The sequence below is a fragment of the Ochotona curzoniae genome, unplaced genomic scaffold (genome assembly GCF_017591425.1).
Source record: "Ochotona curzoniae isolate NIBS_2020 unplaced genomic scaffold, NIBS_Ocur_1.0 scaffold_4701, whole genome shotgun sequence".
In the NCBI taxonomy this organism is placed as follows: Eukaryota; Metazoa; Chordata; class Mammalia; order Lagomorpha; family Ochotonidae; genus Ochotona; species Ochotona curzoniae.
In genome coordinates this window covers 71580810-71601884 of record NW_024467122.1, presented here as the reverse complement: position 1 = coordinate 71601884, position 21075 = coordinate 71580810, and the positions used below count along the sequence as shown (strand labels likewise).

The 21075-nt window shown below is 51.9% G+C and overlaps 2 protein-coding genes across 2 annotated transcripts in view; one reads left to right on the top strand and one right to left on the bottom strand.

Moving 5' to 3' along the window:
- Positions 1-703: 703 nt before the first annotated feature.
- On the top strand, positions 704-9685 carry CALML4 (calmodulin like 4). Its single transcript, XM_040969738.1, is given in 5 exon segments — positions 704-784; positions 847-937; positions 4374-4514; positions 6565-6753; positions 9527-9685. Coding segments are annotated over 5 exon segments (600 nt in total). The 3' UTR covers positions 9625-9685.
- Positions 9686-11207: 1522 nt separating this feature from the next.
- The window catches only part of PIAS1 (protein inhibitor of activated STAT 1), a 123822-nt gene continuing 113954 nt past the window's right edge, over positions 11208-21075 (bottom strand). Inside the window, exons 12-14 of the mRNA XM_040969018.1 lie at positions 18901-19043; positions 18185-18222; positions 11208-15029 (exon numbers count right to left, since the gene is read on the bottom strand). Of these exons, the coding sequence (XP_040824952.1) occupies positions 14736-15029; positions 18185-18222; positions 18901-19043 (475 nt within the window). The 3' untranslated portion in view covers positions 11208-14735. The remainder of the gene's footprint in view (positions 15030-18184; positions 18223-18900; positions 19044-21075) is intronic.

The following is a 21075-nucleotide window of genomic DNA, read 5'->3' as shown; positions in this document are numbered from 1 at the left end:
GTGTATGGCATTCCTGGGGACCACTCACGACCCTGGTGGGAGCGGAGGGGGAGTGCCCTAGCCACATAGATGATGCCTTAGCAACACAGCAGCTCCGGGCAGCAGCCCCACCCTGCCGCTTCCCCCTTGGGGGAGGGGCACAGCACAAAGCACTGAAGCCCGCTGGGGGCTGTGGGTCCAGCCCAGGCACCTGCCCAGCCCAAGCCCAATGGTACACTGGCCTGTTCGTTCTTCCAAGGGCCCTGTCAGGAGGCCTGGTGGAGAAACTGAGGCAGAGAAGTGATAAATGACTCCCAGGGCATCGGGCCAGCGGGCAGGCTTGGCACTCCAGCCGGGCTTCCTTGTGCAGAGCCTTCCCCAAGGGCTGTGGAAGCCCAAGCTTCCTGCAGCTGAACCCACCTAGGCCCCCTGGGCTAGGCGCCAGGGACAGTGTGTGCAGTGCGCTCCGGAACCCCCAGCTGCAAAGTGCGCTGTGTCAGCAGAAGGCAGGGCCCAGGGCCAGTTACCTCTCAGACCCCTTTTCTGGACGCAGGGACCCCACGAGGCAGCCCTGGCCTTGGTCGCTGGGCTCAGAGCATCAGTATCCCCAGTGAGACCCCTTGAGTCCCAGAAGCCCTGTTTCCTGCAAACCCACACCCGTCCAGCCGGCAGGGCCTCCGGCTGGAACTGGAATCTGACCCCAATGGCACAGGTCCCGGTCTCCATGGCAGCCGGGAATCTATTACCACCAAGGCCTCCGCCCAGCCGCCCGGACTTTCGACTTGAAGCTGGAGGAAGACCGCCTGTTGAGGAAGCAGCATTCGGAGCCCCGGCGATGGTGCGTGGGGGTGGGGGCTGGGGCTGCAGAGGGGCACCCCCATCGAGCGGGGTCTACCCTGACTGCGGCCCTCTCTCTCTCCACTACAGGCCAAGTTTCTCTCCCAGGACCAAATTAATGGTACGTGGGTTTGTTCTGTAAGAAGCCACAGAATGTGGGTTGCTTTAGGTAGCCTGGCTGAGGGCAGGCAGGCAGGCGTCCGTGAAGGGCTGGGCCCACCCATGAACGAGGGACCGCGCTGCGGGGCAGAGGGGGTCAGCTTCAAAGGCCAGAGTACTGCTGCTTATTTCTTGGTGAGATTTACAAGCCTGGGGGAGGAGAGAGTGGCATGGGTTTTCCTCTGAGAGCTGCTGTGTGGGATGTGGAGGAAGATGGGCTGAGATGAAGAGAAGGGCTCAGTAGCTCCTGCGGCCAGCCTGCTCTGGGCCTCCCTCTCCCCATCTGTGAAATGGAGCGAGGGCAGCTGAGGGCCCCTGCACCGCAAGTCTGGGCTCTGAGCACTTTATGCTCTGGGCCCCCGGATCACCCGTGTCTAGGCAGGCTTGGGTTTCCTGCAGTGCTCAAGTCTGTTATCTCAAGAGGAAGGGATTGGGTTACGAAGGGGGTGGGGGAAGCCCAGATCCAGGCCACGGGAATCTGGTGCCACAGCTTCAGGGCTCCTGGCAGGGGAAAGTCTGAGCCCTGGCGGAGTCTCAGGAGGCCAGCATGGGCCTGAGGCTGCGGCCCACACATGCCACTGCCCGGCTCACTGCTGAGATGTCACTTGCTCAGCAGCCAGAGTAGGGTCCCACAGCTCCTGGAAAGGACTTCGTTCAGGTCATTGAATAAGGGTTCCAGAACCCTAGGTACCCAGATCTTGGTAGAGAAGGGCATGGGGATGGAGAGTGAGATGGGAGCACTACAGATGGGCATGTCACCTCACCTGCATGAACAGGGCCCCCTTGTGGTCAGCACGTGAGGTGACACTGAACGGCCGCCTCCCTGCCAAGGGCCAGCTCTCAGCCTCAGCATCCCCCACCCTCACCTGGTTCGCAGCCCCCCTCCTGGGACCTCTGAAGAAGGCAATTTCTCTTTGCATCCTATTGTCTGACAGCAAAATAGAGTGCTTTCCTTTATAAGGTTTATGATTTTTATTATTTGAAAAGTAGAGTTAGAGAGAAGAAGAGACATATAGAGAATGAGGTCTTCCATCTGCTGGTTCACTCCCCAGAATGGCTGCAATGGCCAGAGCTAAGTATGTCTGAAGCCATGAGCCTGGAGCTTCTTGCAGGTCTCCCACATGGATGCAGGGACACAGGCACTTGGGCCATCCTTCACTGCTTTCCCAGGCACATTAGTGGGGAATTGGACCCAAGTGGAGCAGCAGGGACTTGAACCGGTGCCCAGGAGAAATGCTGACACCGTGGGTGGAGGCTCAGCATGCTGTGCCACAACACTGGCCAGAAAAGACCGCTTTCTACATGTGATGTTGCACAGGGCAGCTTACTGCAACGAGAACAACAGGGGCTTCGGGAGTCTCCCCCATGGGGTCCAGTCAGCTTGTGGACTCCATTTTCTCATCTGTGGAGTAGGGTTTATGATGCCACTTCACCAGGCTGCTGGGAGCTGGGGACTGAGGAGATGGCGTCAGTGGCGCCCTTGACATTGGGCCAGACATGGCCGGAAAGTGGAAGGCACCCACAAGTGTGCAGTGACTGGCTCGCACCAGCCAGCAAGAGCCACGTGTCTGGGAGAAGGTCTGGTGGCTGAAGTCAGGCGCCCTTCCACAGTGGAACACCAACCGCGCAAGCAGCAAGCCCCTCGCATACGTCACTGCTATCAGTACTGCGGATCCACAAGACGCTTCTGCTCGGTTAATATGCTTTTATTTCCTATTTTAAAAAAGAAGAAGAAGAAGAATTGGGGCCTGGAATGATGGCTAAATCCTCACCTTGCAAGGGCCAGGATCCTATGTCCCGTCTGCTCTACTTCCCATCCAGCTCCCTGTTTGTGGGCAGCCCTCTCAGGCCTCGTAATGTGATTGACAGCATGGCTCCTCCTGGGCCGGGGTGGGGAGAGCAGTTTTTGCACCTGGTCCCCATCCCCTGGGAGCAAAGGCTCTGTCTGTTCTGGAAAGGGAGGTGTGCAAAACTGCTGGGGATTGGAGGGTGGTAATGAGGGGGCTTCCCGTTTGGCCTCTCTGCAAGGGTCTCCTACCCCGCTGGCTGGCTGCCTTTACCTGGCGATCCCTGAATCCTGGGCAGGGAAGGCTGCTGGGGAGCCCCAGGCTCGGGGACCTGGAGACTTTGCCTCTTCTCCTCTTCCCTGCCCCTCTGGTGGTGTCTGCTCTGGAATGGGGGCAGTGTGGCCTGGTGGATGGTGTGCATCTGTGGGAGCCAGGCCCATTGGCCTCCTTAGGGAATCAACTGGGATTGGAGCAGAATTACTTGCTCCTGACAGTAGCCTCAATGTCTGCATTGCTGGGTGGCAAGGATGCTCCCAACTTCCTGACTGTCCTGAGCTTGCTCCACTGGGTGGCGCTGCTGAGCTGGAGGCTGCAGTGCAGGGAAGCCACTTCCTTGCCACCCAGCACCTGCTATAATGATAACCATTATGACGGTGGTGGTAATGGTGATGGTGGTAGTGGTGGTGGAGGTGGTGGTGGTGGTGGTGATGATGGTGGTGGTGGTGGTGATGATGGTCGTGGTGGTGGTGGTGATGATGGTGATAATCGTAGTGGTGGTGTTGGTGGTGTTGGTGGTGATGGTGATGATGATGGTGATGGTGTTGGTGGTGATGGTGATGGTGGTGGGAGTGATGATGGTCGTGGTGGTGGTGGAGGACTGGGGTTGTAATGGTGATGATGACAGTGATGGTGATAGTTGACAGTCACCATGTAAGGGCGCCTCACTCAGCCTGGCCATGTAGAGGGGATTTCTGGCCCTCACAGTAATCCAGGGCCTCCCAGCCTCTGTCTCCTGGGAACTGTGCTGCTCCTGGCCCCATCAGGGTTGGCGTTTCATTCCTTTGTGGGAAGGAGGTGTAAGAGAAGGAGGGGAAGAGGTAGGGTCACCAGATAAAATACAAGACGCCAGCTGCATTTCAGATAAGACTTTCAAGACTTTGTATGCATTTATCTGAGACAGCAAGAAAGCGTGAGCTCCCTGTTCCTCTGATTCACCTTCTAAAATGCTTGCAAAGGATTTTCTGTGGATGTGGCGGCAGAAACCCCACCCTAACCCTAACCCATCACCCCTGCCTCCCGGACTCTGCATTAGCAGGAAGCTGCGCACTGAGCCAGCACTCCCACACAGCCTGCAGCGTCCTAACTACTAGGCAGGATCCCCACTGCCCCCGCTATTGGGGATATAGGTACACCCCCAAATTTGGCATATACTTGTGCTGCAGATGTGTTCATGGTCTTCTCTGAAGTCAATTTGACTTGGCAGTTTTGTTTTCCTTCGCTGTATCTACCAACACTGGGGGAGGAGGAGGAGGGAGGGGGCGGGCCAAGGGACAGAGGAGGGGAGAGGAGGATGGGGTGTAACTGACCCCCCCACTTCTGGGATGTGTGCAGAGTACAAGGAGTGCTTCTCTCTGTACGACAAGCAACAGCGGGGCAAGATGAAAGCTGCAGACCTCCTGGTGGCCATGAGGTGCCTGGGGGCCAGCCCGACCCCAGGGGAGGTGAGGCGCCACCTGCAGACTCACGGCATAGGTGAGTGACGGGGAGGGGCTGACGGGGTAGCAGGGCAGGGAGGGGTCCCCCTGTGATCGCCAGGTCCCTGACTGAGAATCACCACCAGGGCGGAGTCTGCCCATGCCTACAAAGCTGGCAGCGTGCTAATCCGTGTCGCTGGCCAGAGCTGAGCTTCCCAGCCACTGAAGGAGCCCGCTCGGGTTCTTGTGCCAATCGTGGGATCAGGATTGGAATTCCGTTCTTCCGATTTCAAAGACTGACCTAAAAACTTTGTAGAACTGCCAGAAAAAAAAAAAAAGCCTGGGAGAAAAGCCACCTGGAACACCATCCCCAGGTGGCTCTGAGGACACTGTGCTGGTGGTGGCATGGCAGGAGCAAATCTTGATTCGCGCTTTTTTTTCCTTAAAAAAAAAAAAACCTTGTTGTTTCCTGTGAGTTTTTTTTTATTTTTTAAGAAAGATTTATTTTTATTGGAAAGTCAGATATACAGAGAAGAAAATCTTCCGTCCGATGACTCACTCCCCAGGTGGCTGCAACAGCTGGAGCTGCGCCAATCCAAAGCCAGAAGCCAGGAGCTTCCTCCAGGTCTCCCAAGCGGGTGCAGGGTCCCAAGGCTTTGGGTCATCCTCAAGTGCTTTCCCAGGCCTCAAGCAGGGAGCTGGAGGGAAGCAGGGCCACTGGGACACAAACTGGCGCTCATATGGGATCCCAGTTTGTTTAGGGCGAGGACTTTAGCCACTTGGCTACTGCACCAGGCCTGTTTTGAGTTTTCAACGACAATGACACAGGGAGACTTCACAAAGTTAATGGAAAAGGAATTCAAGGAGATTCATTTTTTAAAAAAGATTTATTTTATTTTCATTGGAAAGGCGGTATACAGAGAGGAGAGACAGAGAGGAAGATCTTCTGTCCGATGATTCACTCCCCAAGTGAGTGCAACAGCCGATGCTATGCCGATCCGAAGCCAGGAGCCTCTTTCCGGGTCTCCCACGCAGGTGCAGGGTCCCAAAGCTTTGGGCCATCCTCGACTGCTTTCCCAGGCCACAGGCGGGGAGCTGGATGGGAAGCAGGGTCGCCGGGATTAGAACCGGCGCCCATATGGGATCCCGGGCATGCAAGGCGAGGACCTTATCCACTGCGCCATCGCGCTGGGCCCAGGAGATTCATTTTTGATGCCACAAAAATATTGAAATCCACACATTTTATCATTTTCCATGACCATTTTGAAAAGCCTTCTTGTGAGGGTTTTCTAATCAGAAACAACCATGTTTGGTTCCTTTTTTTCTTGACCCAGGAGAATGGAGTGGTCCAGTGGAGGGGCCAGCTGCCTGCTGTGGGGGCTGGATGCTCAGGAAGGAGGGCTGGTCTTAGAGAAGGATGGGTGCTTGCTCTTGACCCAGAGGCCAGAGGCCAGGCCTTCTCTGTCACACAGGTGCCCATTGCCTGCTGAGAGCTCCAGGAGCGGCCTGGGTTGCAGGGAGGTGGGAAGGCCAGTGGAGCCGGCTCCTGAGGGTCTGGAGCTCCAGGGAGAGGGTGTTCAGGGCTGTGATTTCCAAAGCCCCATCCTCCCCATTGCCAGTTAAGGGGAGTAGCTTCCCGACATGTGCCAGGGAGCCACACCAGGGTGGGGTGGAGGGAAGGTCCCTGGCCTGGCTGGAGCTTGCAGAGCCCAGAGGAGGAGTGAGGGTAGAGTCTGGGATGGCGGCTCCAGGGAGGGCAAGGGCAGGTGCACAGCGTAGTCCCACCAGGGGCCGCCCGTGGCATCCTGGGCGATGTGCCCTACGGGCTACTCAGCAGTAGCTGTCCTGCAGTTTAGCACTAGAGGGCGCTCTGATCTTGCCCCTGCCTCTAGAGCATTAAGCCAAAGGGGTGCCAGTCACTGCAGTCACTGTGGATGGCTGGGGGGGTGGGGGAGTCCAGGAGGGGCCTCCGGAGCAATCCTGTGCTTCCCTCCCTGTGGCCGCTGCCAGCACCTCCACAGCCGGCCTTGGCAGTGAGGGTGCCAGGAGGCCAGCTGGCCGCTTCTTCCCTCCCCCTTGACCACCCTTGCGGGTCTGGGGTCCCACAGGCAGAGACGGCGAGCTGGAGTTCTCCACTTTCCTGACCATGATGCACATGCAGATCAAGCAGGAAGACCCCCAGAAGGAGATCCTCCTAGCCATGCTCATGGCGGACAAGGAGAAGAAAGGTTACCTTCCGGCCGCCGAGCTGCGCTCCAAGCTCACCAACCTGGGCGAGAAGCTCACGCACAAGGAAGGTAGGGGCTGGGGCCCTGCAGGCAGGGCTGTGTTGGTTGGGGCGTGGGGGCCAGGTCTGTGCCGTGGCAGTGGGCATCGTGTCGGACTAGGTGTGCACGCAGCACTGGGGCCCTGGGGAGTGGGAGTGGGGGAAGTGAGGAGCTAACCAGGATGTCTGGCTTGGGCTGGTGGGCTTTCCTTTAGGAAGGGGGACCTCTTGAGAGCAAGAGGGTCCACTCCTACTGATGGAAACAGGGAGTGGGGATGGAGGGGCGGGGGAAGGGAATGGGCAGCTCCTGCAGGACTGGGGGTGGACGCAGGTCTGTAAGACACCCCTGACTCTGGCCTTGCCCCGGAGCTGTCCCTGGGGTGGTTGTTGATGCCCACAGCCTGCCGGTTAAGATGCTACTTGGCTCTCGTTCCTCCTGGCCCAGGAAGGCCTGGCACCGCAGGGGCTTTGCTGGGATGGCTCGGGAAAGGGGGGATTCTGGTTCCCAGAGCCCCCAGTGATCCGGGTCTGGCACGCTTGCCTGCAAGGCTCTGTGCAGCCTGCTGAGCCGTCCACAGTGTTCTTCCAGCCTGCCGGGCACTGTTGCAGACCCCACGTCCATCAGCCCCTCCCTCACCTCCCCACCCCCTCCACCTGCAGTCTGGGTTTGCCAGGACAGCCGCTGGGCTGCCTCTGAGGCCACAGGTGGGAGCAGGCAAAGGGCGGCTGCTGGCCTTATGCTTAAGGGCCACTGAGGGCAGGGCTTGGGGTTGTGGTTTGTGTCAGGGTCGCATCCTGGCTGGCCTGTTCTGAGGACTGCAATGGCTCTGGCTGTACTTCCAGGGAGGCATGTTCCACGAGCGAGCGCTCACCTTCTGCAAAGCCTGCTCACACTGGCCCCTCGAGTCCCTGCTCACACTGGCCCCTCGGGTCCCTGCTCACACTGGCCCCTCGGGTCCCTGCTCACACTGGCCCCTCGGGGTCCCTGCTCACACTGGCCACTCGGGGTCTCTGCTCACACTGGCCACTCGGGGTCCCTGCTCACACTGGCCCCTCGGGTCCCTGCTCACACTGGCCCCTCGGGGTCCCTGCTCACACGGGCCACTCGGGGTCCCTGCTCACATTGGCCACTCGGGGTCCCTGCTCACATTGGCCACTCGGGGTCCCTGCTCACACTGGCCCCTCGGGGTCCCTGCTCACACTGGCCGGTTCGGGGCTCCTGCTCACACGGGCCGCTCCGGCTGGCAGCCAGCCCCGCCTCGCCCTTCCCGTTGGCTATTCTCAGGGCAGAGGGAAAAGCTGGCGGGTCTCTGCTAAGCTGTCTGGGTAGTACAGGTGGTGGGTGGCAGAAGGACCTACCCTGGGCTGAAACAACTCCATGGCTCCCAGACTCTTGCACGTCTCTCATCTGTGTAAACAGTAAAGGAGTTCTCAGAAACAGGGGTTCCAGAAAAGCAGGGGGCCGAAAGGGCAGTCCTTCTCTAGGACTTAGGGTTTCGGCAGGAAGATGGAGGAAGGCACCGTCAGACTGCAGCTGCGGGATCTGCAATGCGATTACCCGTGTTTGGGACCGGAAGAGCTGCAGGGTTGGACACTGGGGCTGGCTCGGGACTTGTCCCCCTGCCGCACCCCCGGGCTGCCTGCTGGCCAATAGGAGCTTCGCCTTGCAATAAGATGAGGCACAGCCTGAGTTTCTAAAAATACTCCACACTCCCGCCGCCCAGGCCATTCAGCCCAGTAATTGGGCCCCAAGGGGCGTGGCCAAGCCTGGCATCTCAGAGCATTTTCCACCTGCCTTGGAGGATGTCCCTGGGGCTGGGATCAACCCAGGCAAGGGAACATGGTCCAGCTTTGGGTGGGCAGGTGTTGGCGGACGGGGGATGAGGACGGCCCCCAGGGGCAGGAGCTGTGTGGGGCAGCAGGAGCTGAGACAGCCCATTCTTGTTGCCAACACCTGGGACAAACTGGCATCTTGCTCCAGGACTCCACGACACAAGAAAAATTTAGCACAACAGAACAAGAGCCATGTTGTATGCCTTAAGCTCCAGACCCACTTGGATTTAGTTTTCTCTCATAATATTCTCAAGTCCAAGACACTTGAAAAAAAAAAAAAAAGAGTGAGAGACCATTCTTGTCACTCAACCCTGTTGTGGTGGGGGCAGAGGGACAAGGCTGATGGGGAAGAGACTAGGAAGGGCCAGCGTGTGAGGGCCAGGCCAGCCTGGAGCTGGCCTCTGGGAGGGGCCATGGACACACACGGCACAGCGGTGACACCTGTTTGGGATGCCTGCCCCCATCCTGCATTGCAGGGGAATCAGTCACGGCTCTGCCTGCTAACACGCCCTCCGCCCTGGGAGGCAGCAGGTGAGGCTTCAAGGATGGGGCCCCTGTCACCCATATGGGAGACCTGGGTAGAGTTCCAGGCCCAGCTGATGCAGGCATTTTGAGGAGCAAACCAGCAGAGGGGAGACTTTTTCGCATTTCTCTGTCTTCTTTGCAAATAAACAAAATGTATTTTTAAAGGTTTCTAGAAGTCCAGGCAAAGGGGGTCAGATATTTTCTTTATGGCAAAAAGCACAGCAAGGCCTGCGGGACCCATTCCTCCCCCATGGGCCTTGCTCCCCTACCCCAATTCCGGCAGAAAGCCCAGCTGTCTCAAAATGCAGCCCAGGGGGCCCTGGTGTGTTTGAAGTGGTCCCTTACTTCCTGTCTGTACTCCGAGGAACCCAAACTCTCCAAGCAGAGCAAGTTGTTTACCATGTCCCCCCAAAGCACCACTAAGCGGTTCCTGGGGTTCATTGCAGTGGACGAGCTCTTCAAGGAAGCGAATATCGACCCGAACGGCCAAGTGAAGTACGAGCAGTTCATTCCCAGGATCACGCTTCCTCCACGGGACTACTGAGCGCAGAGCGTGCGGCACAGCGGGACCTGCGCACCTGGAGCCACGCGGCAAGGCAGCGGAAGCAGCAGGTGCTGTAGCCCACCTGCGGCAAAGGCAACGCTAATAAAGGATTCCAGCAGTGGCTTTGGCATGTCTTTAGTAAAAGGTTGCGAATGAGCTAAATAACTTCTGTAAGTCCAGCTTGGGCCATGCAGAGGCTCGTTTGGGAAACCAGCCTGGGCTGTGATCCCGGCTGAGCTGATGCCCAGCTTGTGACTTCGGGCAAGCCTCTTCGCTTCTCGGAGGCTCTCAGGTGCCCTTTCTCCCATCAAGGATCATGGTGTGTGTCAGAGCGGCAGACTCCACAGGCTCAAACAACGGAGCAGGCACCTTGGAGATGTCCAAGCCCAGCTGGAAGGTTGTAGAGGCACGGTTGGGGATTTGCAGTCACTAGCGGGGTGCAGACACTGCTGGGTGGGGCGGTCTCCTACCCAGTAGTCAGCCAGGAGACTTGCAGGCCCTACCTGTCCTTTTGTTGACTGTGCCCTGGGCTGTGCCTCCAGCTACTTCTCCAGCACTGCTGGGGAGAAGTGGGGAATGTGATGGGCCAGAGCCCTGAACTTGCGGGGGGTGGGGAGCAGTGCTATTCTCCTTACATGGCTTCTGGTGATCCCAGGCTGCTACTGCCCAGGACCCGGAGGTGCTCCTGTACCTGTAAAAACCTGCAGATTGCCATTGCTGTCAGCAGAGCCCTAAGAAGGACGGGGGACAGGGGCACACATGGTAGGGGTGCAGGTAGATTCTCCTGGTGACAAAACTGGGCTCTCTGGGGTGGAGCAAAAACAAGTTCATGGAGAGGTGCGTTTGTGGGCAGGACCTACAGAAGACACAAACCCTAAACTGAGGCCCGGGCGCAGGGAAAACTGCTGGGGCGCTGCCGCGTGGCCCTGGGTCACTCTGTGGTGCAGAGGAGGGAAACATCGTTTTGCCAACAGTGCCATTGCCACAGGAGTAAGAGCTCCTAGGGAACTGCAAGAAGGTTTTGGGTGGGGGAGGGGTAGGCAGCAAACGTCTCCAGTGCTTAGGAGGTCAAGTGTGATGTGGCTCGTCATACAGGAGGACATTTGGGGACCTACGTGATCAGGGGGAGCCGGCATTGTGGTGCAGCACACTAAACTGCTGCCTACCCACGTGACTGTCCCCATCCAGGTTGCCACACTGTCAAGCTAAGATGCTTGGGAAAGCAGCAAAGGATGGCTTGATTGCAGGTCTGGCTGGAGCTCCAGGCTCCCGGCTTGGACCTGGCCCAGCCCTGGTTGCTGTGGATGGAAGCTCAGTCTCTTCCCGTCCCGTGGTTTATCTGGCATCTGGTGTCATTTACTGAAGGGCCTTTGCACGGCAGACACTCAGCGGATTCACACTCACACAGATGCCATGGCTCACGAGCAAGCTGGCACCCGGGCAGGGCAGGAGGGTGGGCTGTTAGCGACCCGCCTCGGAGCAGCAGTCAGTGGCCACGCTCTGGGGTCTCAGGACGTGGCACACTGCAGGAACAGGCCGTTAGCTGCTCGGGCACCCAGCGGTGTCACTTCACAGACGACAAATTAACTGAAGGCTTTTCTTTTATTACAGCTAAAGAGCTCTACATAAACAGGTAACATTCAATAGGTAAACAATTTTTTTTTCCAATGCATGTAATAAATATTTTCACTTGGTACTTTTATACAAACTGACAGTGGTCTACTATACATTTCTTTTTAAAAGCCATTTTACTGGTTTGGCATGCGGTATGGAAATTCTAAGAGAGAAAGTTTTAAGGCAATGAATCACAGATTTAAGTTCATGGAATTTATGGTAGCTTTTATATCTGTTTATATACATTTTCCCCTTTGTTAATTAAACAATTAACAGCAGCACACTCTGGGACCACCAGCTATTCTTTCTCCTGCTCTCTGAAAATCTAAGCTTTGTGTTTAACTAAAAATAAAAGTTCAACATGTATTATTAAAACAAAATTCTTACTAAAATAATTTCAAATGTGCTTTAAGAAGTCCTGAAGATCTTGAATGTTGTATGTACTTAAAATTGTTATTAAAAGTAACATTCCTTCCACATTTTACAATTTACAAGTGGGACATACTCAGATTTCAGATATTTGACTCAAAGGAAAGCCTGGCAAGCAGTCACAATGTTCTGAAGCTGAAGTGACGTCTCCCAAGTCAGTGACGACACAGACCTGTGCAGTCCAGAGGAACAGAAACCAGAATCCCACGCTCAGCAATAAATCAATAACCAGGATGTGGCATGGTTTAGGTTCAGCCTGCTATTCTTTTTTAAAAAGATGTGTCCAATAATGCCCACAACGTTAAGTGAAGCCACTTCAACCCTGCCAGTCTGTGCACAGCTCTCCATTCACGCATGTGCGGATATCCAACACCGCAGAGACAGACGCTTGACCAGAGCAAGGGGGTGGCAGGAGGTCACCCCAAGGTACTGACGGTCACTGCTCGTCACCAACACAGCGGGCATGGGGAGTGAGGCGGCGGGGGACGGTGAGCTAAGGAAGAAGAGATGAAGGGACAAAATGCTATCTTATTGAAAACTTAGGAGATAAAGTCGTAGTGCAGGCTCTACTAAGGATCACTAACAGACCGCGCACGTCTGATGGGCTGATGTGGGAAGGGAGACCAACTGGATGGGAACTATCATTTCATGTGCCATTACGGAAAGCAGACTCCTCACACAGTGGAATGAACACAGAAGGCCATGACGGTGAGTTTCTCCCGTGGGGCTGTGGCCGAAGCCACTAGATGGCATGTACTACTTCTGCCTGTCACCTGCTTCCCTAGGTGGACACAGGGCAGGACATGGAGGGAGACTGACCCTCCCTCCTCCGTAACAAGAACTGGACTGGAGCAAGCAGAGGGCCGTGTTTGCAGCCGAATCATTCAAAGAACGTAATTCAGCATCATACACGAAATTATTGATCAATTTGGAGAACACTAATGACCAAAAATGAAAAGAATGAGTAAAGGGAACTACTCCTTTTACCTTATGTAGCTGAATTAAAAGATGCTATGGTTCCTACTGTAACATAAAATTGGAAACAACCCCCCACGATTTTAGTACATTCTCCTCCAACCCAAATTCAGCTTTAAGAGTTATGATATTAGAAATTAACTTCAATGAGAGTTCTTAAAGTGTCGATTCGCCCTAATACAGATTTCTGTAAAACGATTGCTTGTTGTAACTGACGGTGGCAGGTTCGTTCCTGAGGACAAGCGGCCACCTCTGTGTGGAATACACATGCGGAAGGGGCAACTATGGAGCTCATTTGTTACTCACACACTCACACTCGTTTATAAATACACATATATACACACACACATATACATATCAACACCAACTTTGTTTTTCAAAATTCAAGTCAACAACTTAGTAGCAGAGATGCTGTAAAAACATTGTTTTTAGATGCCACACACTCATGAACCTTATCACACAGCTGAAGACACAGCCATCTTGAAGTCTACTTGGGTTAAAGTAGGTCATTTTGTTATCAGCGTGAGATCTGAAAAGACAAGTTTATACATAAAGGTGGTCCTTCATCAGCTCTGATCACATCAACAGCTGGGATACAGAAAACCCGGTCTGGGAACTCCACCCTTCCATTAGCCTTTTTTTTGTTACACCTACACTTTCAGTCAGCTGAAAGACACTGCCCATGGCGGAAGCCATCATGCTTTCCCCAACGAGGACGTTGGAACACACGTGCAACCACTTTTCCTGCCCCCCCAGCCCTTACTCATCTCCTTAAAACAGTTTTCAATATTTACATGTTCCATTAGTAAGGGCAGATCAGACTGATGCACCAATGACATGCTTGTCCATGACATGCCTGTCATGAACAGATAAAGGAAACATGAACCAGGCAGACACACTAAGTACTCTCAGAACCAGTGAGAATGACCAAGGATGAAATCCACTCTGAAGTCGCAACTGCTTATCCAACAGACTCCCCCAGAAGGACATGGTGGTACTCTACATCTCCCTAACGGAATTCACTTTCAGGATAACTGACTCTTCTTTCTCTCTGAGGTGACGAAATCTTACCTCCATGGCACCTGCCACCCATCAGGACTTCCTACTTTGGCATGAAGAACTTCCGTGAACACCTGTTATCCTGTGGCCAGATGAGCAGGCATTCACAGACTTGGTGGGAACACACAAGACTGGCGATTCAGGTTGGGGACCCTCGACTAGGTCTGCCAAGCCCACTCCTCACCCAGACGGCCCGACTCCACTGTCTCTACGGGGCAAAGGGGAGGGAATGCGTCCAGGATGAGAACATGCAACTGGCAAGGCTGAGAAAAGAGGCTCGGGCGGGAGTTCAAGACCTTCAAAGCATTTAAAAGACACAGGCGACTGATGTGTGAACTGAGTACAAACTTGGGAGGAGAGGGCACAGGAATGACAGAAAAATACACACGGCCACACACACGGGACACACGCGCACACAAGCTATGTCCTGGAAATACATGGGAATGCAGTGGGACAGATGAAACTTATAACTTAAGGCTGGATAAAATGAATATGCACGCACGCGCGTGCGTGCGCGCACACACACACACACACACACACACACACAGAATCCAAGTGTGTCACTTTTAGAAAATGGAAATCAAACTATCCCCCCCACACCCCTCCCACAACAAAGCCCACAATTTAAAACTTCATACATGCAATTCCTTTTCTGTTATTGCAAATAAAATAATGCCATTGAAGTAAAATAAAACCAAAACTGGAGGACAAATGATGAAAAATCTTCAGAATCCAGAAAAACAATGAACTGAAGGTGGTTGTGGGTGCTTGTTTTTTCTCTTTTCTTTTTTTTTTTTTTTAATAAGTGTTTATCAGACAGGCAGTCTTAGATTTATATACAAAAGTAAAACTGAAAATATAGTTTTGTTCTCTGTACATTTCTTTTTAATTTTTTCCCTAAAAAAAGGAAAAAAAAAAAAAACCACGCTGTGTACTTCTCTAAACAGAATAAGGTAAAACAGAGCACGAAGTTCTCTTCTTTCTGCCGAGTTCATGGGCTCCGGGCTGCAGACGGCCGCGGCAGAGCCCGGGGCTCAGTCCAACGAGATAATGTCCGGGATGATGCCGAAGATGGATGCTGTGTCCGTGCCGCTCCTGCTGGCCACTGTGTGGCTGTGGCTCTCCCTCAGGCTGTTGGAGGACACAAGGCTGCTGTTGCTGCCGCTGCTGCTCCCGTTGGTGGTGGGCAGAGAAGTGCTGCCTCCTGCGCTTAACTGATCGAGAAACATCTGCGAGGAGGCGTACGGAAAAAACCTTGACGAGTGCAGGAGGTCCTGATCGTCTGAGACGGCGGCGGCGGCGGCGGCCAGCAGGGAGGTGTTGTAATGCTAGGGAGGGGAGGCAAAAGCCAAGACATGTCAATCACACTGCCCTTAGCACCTGCCCTGCCCTGAAGACTACGGTCCCGCTTCTGAAACACTCCCACGGTCGGCTGTGCCTGAGGTCTTTACAAAACACTGCACAAATCCAATGGCCTCATGTGACAGCTAAATGACTGGTCTGGAGAGATGTTTTCATATCTGAAACTGTAGAAAACACTTAAAGGCTTGTTTTTTTTAAAAAAATATATTTTAATAACACTTACAATATATACTGTAAGGCTATATAAAAACTTTTCTTCTTGGGCCCGGCGCGGTGGCACAGTGGTTAAGGTCCTCGCCTTGCATGCCCGGGATCCCATATGGACACCGGTTCTAATCCCGGCAGCCCCGCTTCCCTTCCAGCTCCCTGCCTGTGGCCCGGGAAAGCAGTCGAGGATGGCCCAACGCTTTGGGACCCTGCATCCACGTGGGAGACCCGGAAGAAGTTCCTGGATCCTGGCTTTGGATTGGCATAGCATCGGCCATTGCACTCACTTGGGGAGTGAATCATCAGACGGAAGATCTTCCTCTCTGTCTCTCCTCTCTGTATATCCGTCTTTCCAAATAAAATAAAATAAATCTTAAAAAAAAACTTTTCTTCATATCCTTAGCATATTTTTTAAAAACCAAGTATTTAAAAGACTTTTTGGTCGAAGGCAAACATATATGAGCTTCAGCCATGAACAAGGCCAGGACCACGGACATCCTGTGCCCACCTCTTGTCCCCCGTAGAAGGCCAGCAGGGCAGAGGTCTTGTGGCACCATGGCCTGCCTCTGGAATACCCCCGGACTCCTGAGGTGACGAACACAGTCCATGCCGAGTTGCCGGGCTGGTCTGTTTGCACAGGCTGGCTCCTGGCAGGCTGCGCTGTGAACATTCTTCTCCAGAATGAGAAACCTCCCCATGTCAGGGTCTGTGCTGGCAAGCCTCTTCAGGAGCCTGGTGGGGGCTGCAAAACCTCCTGCTCAACCATCACTGTGAGCTGCCTTGATACTTGCTGTCTTTTCGCTTGCCTCTTCTTTACCAGTGCACTTCTAGTCCGGCTCAGTGAAACTGCCTCAGCAGTTGGTTCCCCAGGACCCGCTCTCAGCCGTCAGCAGGGGAAAGCCTTTTGTCATCTCAACCAGAGCCTTGCTGGTTTTTACAGCCTCCTCAGTGCTAGTAAATCTTTTCAAGTCATGGGTCAATCTCTTCCAGATGCCAATCCTCTAACTCCTGGGGACACCATGTCAGGTCCAAGCAGTCACAGGTGTTGTAGTCATTAGTGTCCCCGCACCCGTGCACCAGCCTGGGGAAGGGTCTCCCTCAGGGAGTGGGCCTTATAAATCTTGATCCATCAGCCAACGCTTTGGCAAAGTGAGATAAGTTGCCACCTGTGTTATTGGCATGCCATTCCAGTACTGGTTCCTGGTCCTGGCTGCTTCACTTCCTATCCAGCTCCCTGCAAATCCACCTGGGAAAGCAGCAGAAGATGGCCCAACGTGGAGAGACCTACACCATGTAGCAGGTCCAGAAGACAATCCTGGCTCCTGGTTTCAGACTGACCCAGGTCCAGCTGTAGTGGCCATGTGTGGAGTGAAATGGATGGAAGACCTCTCTGTGTCTCCTCTCTCCAATTCTGCCTCCAATAAATAAAATAAATCTTAATCCATTGGTTGTATCAATGAGGTGAGCCTGGAGGAAGAAATAGTACTTTCATTTCAGGATGAATATCATCACAAAGAAAGGGAGATGGAAATACTATCAACAGTAAATGACACCCTGAAGGGTGTGTGATCCTTTTATTTTACTTTATTTTTGTTGATGTTTACATAGTTGATCGGGAGGAAAGGATTGAGGGATAGAGAAAAGTGCATGTGATCATTATTTCCAAATTTTCTATTTCTTTTTCCTATTTCTGAGAGAAGGGAGACAAGGGGAAGAGCCATACACGCCTCCCAACTGCCCCAATGTGGCACATGCTCCCAGGGTTCTGGCCAGGTGGCTTGGGTAGTTCTGAAATGCTCCCAATCTCACTGATCCATGGCTGAGGAATCCCTTTCAGTGTCCACTGGCTGGCAAAGTTGACCTTACAGTCTCCATTCAACCAGATATTTGCTGTCATCATTTGGCTGGGGTAGTCATCCCAATTTCTTCTGTTCACATTCTTCTGCTATGGTCCAGATGTCCTCTGCAGGCTCTAATGGGCTGCCGCATCCTCCATGTGCATCAGGGCCTGCTGTCCACTGCTCTGTCTTTTCCACCAAGGGCCAGTTCTTGCACACAGAGCCAAAATCCGGGTCAGGCGGCCCTGGCCGCAGAGGACCCCCGCCCTGGGGCTCAAGGGCGTGTGATTCTTTACACTAGGCCTCTCCATTGCACTGGCACAGCCATTCAGGAGGGCACACTGTTTCCAGGTATATCCATTCTTCAATGTGGATCTTACTGCCAATGTCAACAATGGGTTTCTTCACTTAGGAATCATAGTGAACAAAGCACATGAAACTAAATCAAACTCATGGGAGAAGGGTGCAGTCAACAGATGTGAGAGAGATGAGGCTGCTGATGGTAAAACACAGCACTTTCTCAAATTCTCCTGTTCATCAGGAGTGTACACTAAAACAAGGGTAAAAAGTATAGCATAATAAAATATATCAACCAGTCAGATGCTTCATCATCGTAATTGAGTATTATGTACTGTGTATCACGCTACGTGCTGCACTGTTCCAGGACTGGCTGCACTGCTGTAGGCCTGTTGAACACTCTATCACTGTACCCTTGTAACGCAGTGTGCTGTGAGGTCGCTAGAGAGCAGGAATGTCTCAGGTTATCATCCTCTTAGGAGACCCCCATCACGCAACACATGACCATATGCGGCCAGGAGGTCACCAGGTCAGTACGACTCATTGTGTCTCATCTCTTCCTAGGAAAGTACTGGAAACCAACAGGTGGGGGGCCTTCCCAAAGACTCGGGCATTGCTGAAACCAGGGATTCTTACGGAAGTTCCTAAACATACCAATAATGGGCACAGATCATTCAGAATTTTCCAAGGATATTTTTTTCTTTCTCTTGGCTAACACATTATACTTTCAAATATTTTAAAGTGCAGTTAAAATAACAGTAATTTCTCATATAACATACCTGATTGTCTCCTGATAAGAAAGGAAAGAAATCTAATCCTGTGGGAGAAAAAAAAATTATTTTATTTTGAACAACAACAATAGCAACAAAAACCTAATGCTCTACTTCCCATCCAGCTCCTTGCTAATGAGCCTGGGAAAGCAGCAGAGGATGGCCCAAGTGCTTGGGCCTCTGCACCCATGTGGGAGGAATTTGGAAAGAGCTCTTGGCTTCAGACTGGCCATTGTAGCCATCTGTGACAGTGAACCAGGCAGATGCAAAATCGCGCTCTTGTGCTCACTTCAGCAGTAGAGATGCTAAAATGGAAACAAAATCTCTCTTGCTTCTCCTCTCTCCCTCTGTGTATCTCTGCCTTTCAAATCATCTTTTTTCTTCAGAAAATGATATGAGAACTACTACCTTTCAATAATGTAAATGATTTTGAACTCAAACTTTATTAAACAAATGAATATACAGATTTTTCTCACTGCTTTTAAAATGGATCAGATTCACTAGAACAAACATGAAAATGTTTAAATACCTGAATGTGCACTACTTAAGAGATAATACAGCACAGCCACCCACAATGCCTGGGACAGAAGTCATGACAATCCCCTGGATTTAAGGGCCTGCTCTCCCAAACTTCCAATTCTTGCCTAGACTTCCCCACAAGAGGACTGCATTGATCAAAGAGATTATTGATGCCGCGTGACAACACAGAGACAGCGGTGCCTCACCTTGTAAGTCGTAAGGCATGGGTGTCATGTGGAAAGGATGCCTGTAGTCTTGGATGAGGGAAGTATTGATGTAGCTTGTGTCTACAGCAGGAAGGCTGGGGGTGCGGGATACTGGAGATGCTTGATGTGGAAGACTTAAAATGCTGTAAGGAGGGAATGGATGCACAATTCTCGTGAGTCAGTTAAAAGAGGTTATATTTTAAATGAGTGCTAGCTTTTGTGCTGGACATAAAAGCAAACACCAAGCAAAGAAAATACTTTCTATACTTACTAGCACTTTGCTGAGGCTATAAAGTAAAGTGGATGCATACAACGCAACCCAATATTTACACTCACAAATTCTGTGTTTATATCATCACCATGTAGGATATGAATGGAAAGTACCTGTATTAAAGGAAACTCTTTGGAGTGTGGGCTACTAGGAATGTAGCTGGGGGACAGTCACTGTGGTGCAGCACATAAAGTCACAGCTTCAGATGCCAGCATCCTATATCAGGGTGCCTGGGTCAAGTCCAACACTTTGCTTTTGATCCACCTTCCTGCTCAGGTGTCTGGGAGGCAGCAGACAATGGCTCAGGTACCGAAGTGCCTGTCACTCACATCAGACACAAATGGAATTCCTGACTGCTAGCTTGGTCCAGCCCTTGCCGTTGTGGGCTTTGGAAAGCCAATCAGCAGACGAAGGATCTCTCTCCTTTTTAAATAAATAAATTAAATCAATAAACCTTACAAACACAACAGAAGTATTGGTATGTCTTGGCAAAGAAAACATATAGGCAAGACCAGAGTCATCTGAGCAGCTGGGATAGAGCACCAGGGCAGGAAACGGCTGCCATCTATTTGGGTAAGCCCAGAGGCCAGCACTGCCAACAGCACTGTATGTGTGTGGAAGTCCTGCCTAATTGAATGAAGGCACTGAAACAGGAAGTGCTACAAAAAGAAAAGGTGGCAAGTTTTTAAAGGGACAACAGTCTAAGCAGAACAGGAAAAAAGAAAACCAGACGGATTCCAGTACACAGTGCAATGTCTAACAGCATGGTATATTTCTGGGTGAACTGGCTGTTCGGCAGCATTCTAACCAAGTTATTTTACATTTTGTGAAGTCTGCCTCTCCCTCATTCCTGGCTGGCTGCTTTTCTTTCAGTTTTGTGATAATGTTCTGAGATGCTTTTCTCCCCTCCCACTGCACAGCAACAGACATGCTGGGAAAGGGCTGGTATGGTGTCACACCCCTTTTAAAGATCTTTATGAATTTTCAAGTTTCTTTATCTGAAAAGAGAAAGGTCTGGCATTTGCAAAATACTATATCTGGGTTCAGTTAGTCACTGGGAAAACTCAGGAAGTAGTTAATACAGCTAATGTAGTTTTTCCAAACATAATAAACAGAGCTAATTTTGGATCATCAGCAAAGTAAATATCTAAAGAAGAAATATTACATTTCTGAACCCTCAAAAAGTCTTCTCAAGAAAAACAATGATTGCATGGTAAAGCTACTGCACGTTTTACATACATTATTTATATGTATACGCATACACATAAAGAACTATTACTGCTATTCTGAAGAACTAACGTATATAATGATATGAAAGTATTTATATACCTAACATTGCTGATTATGGTCTTAAAAATCTTATAACAATATCTAAACAAAACACTAAAGCAGTCTTCCATTAACCAGGCATCTCTGGATTTCCAGGAATACCTAGCATGATGTGCACTGCTTTGCTACCACCCACCATACTGTGTTGTTTATGGAATAATGGCAAGAAAGCAACTTGTAAAAGCCTGCCCTTGTTTAGCACTGATGTCTTTTTTTTCCCTGTATATTTTCAATTCTCACCAGATGTGGAACCATCAGCTATGGAGGGCTATGTTCTGGGTCATACTGAGGTCCGCTATTTACAAAACAGTTTGGAATTCGCATTCCGTATTTATTCCAATTGCCCGAGCTCCAGGTAATCTGACTTTTTGTCCTGCTCCGACTTGCTGGGTAAGAGCCCTCAAGGTGGGCTCTCCTCAGGAACTGCTCATAAACTGGCTGAAATATCTGCCTTGTTTACAATAATGGTACCAGTTTTAATGCTGTCATTTCTGTCTGCATACTGAAGTAAATTACTGTATGAAAGCAATAACCTGCATAATGCTTGCTTAAAATACTTCAATCTCATATCAGAG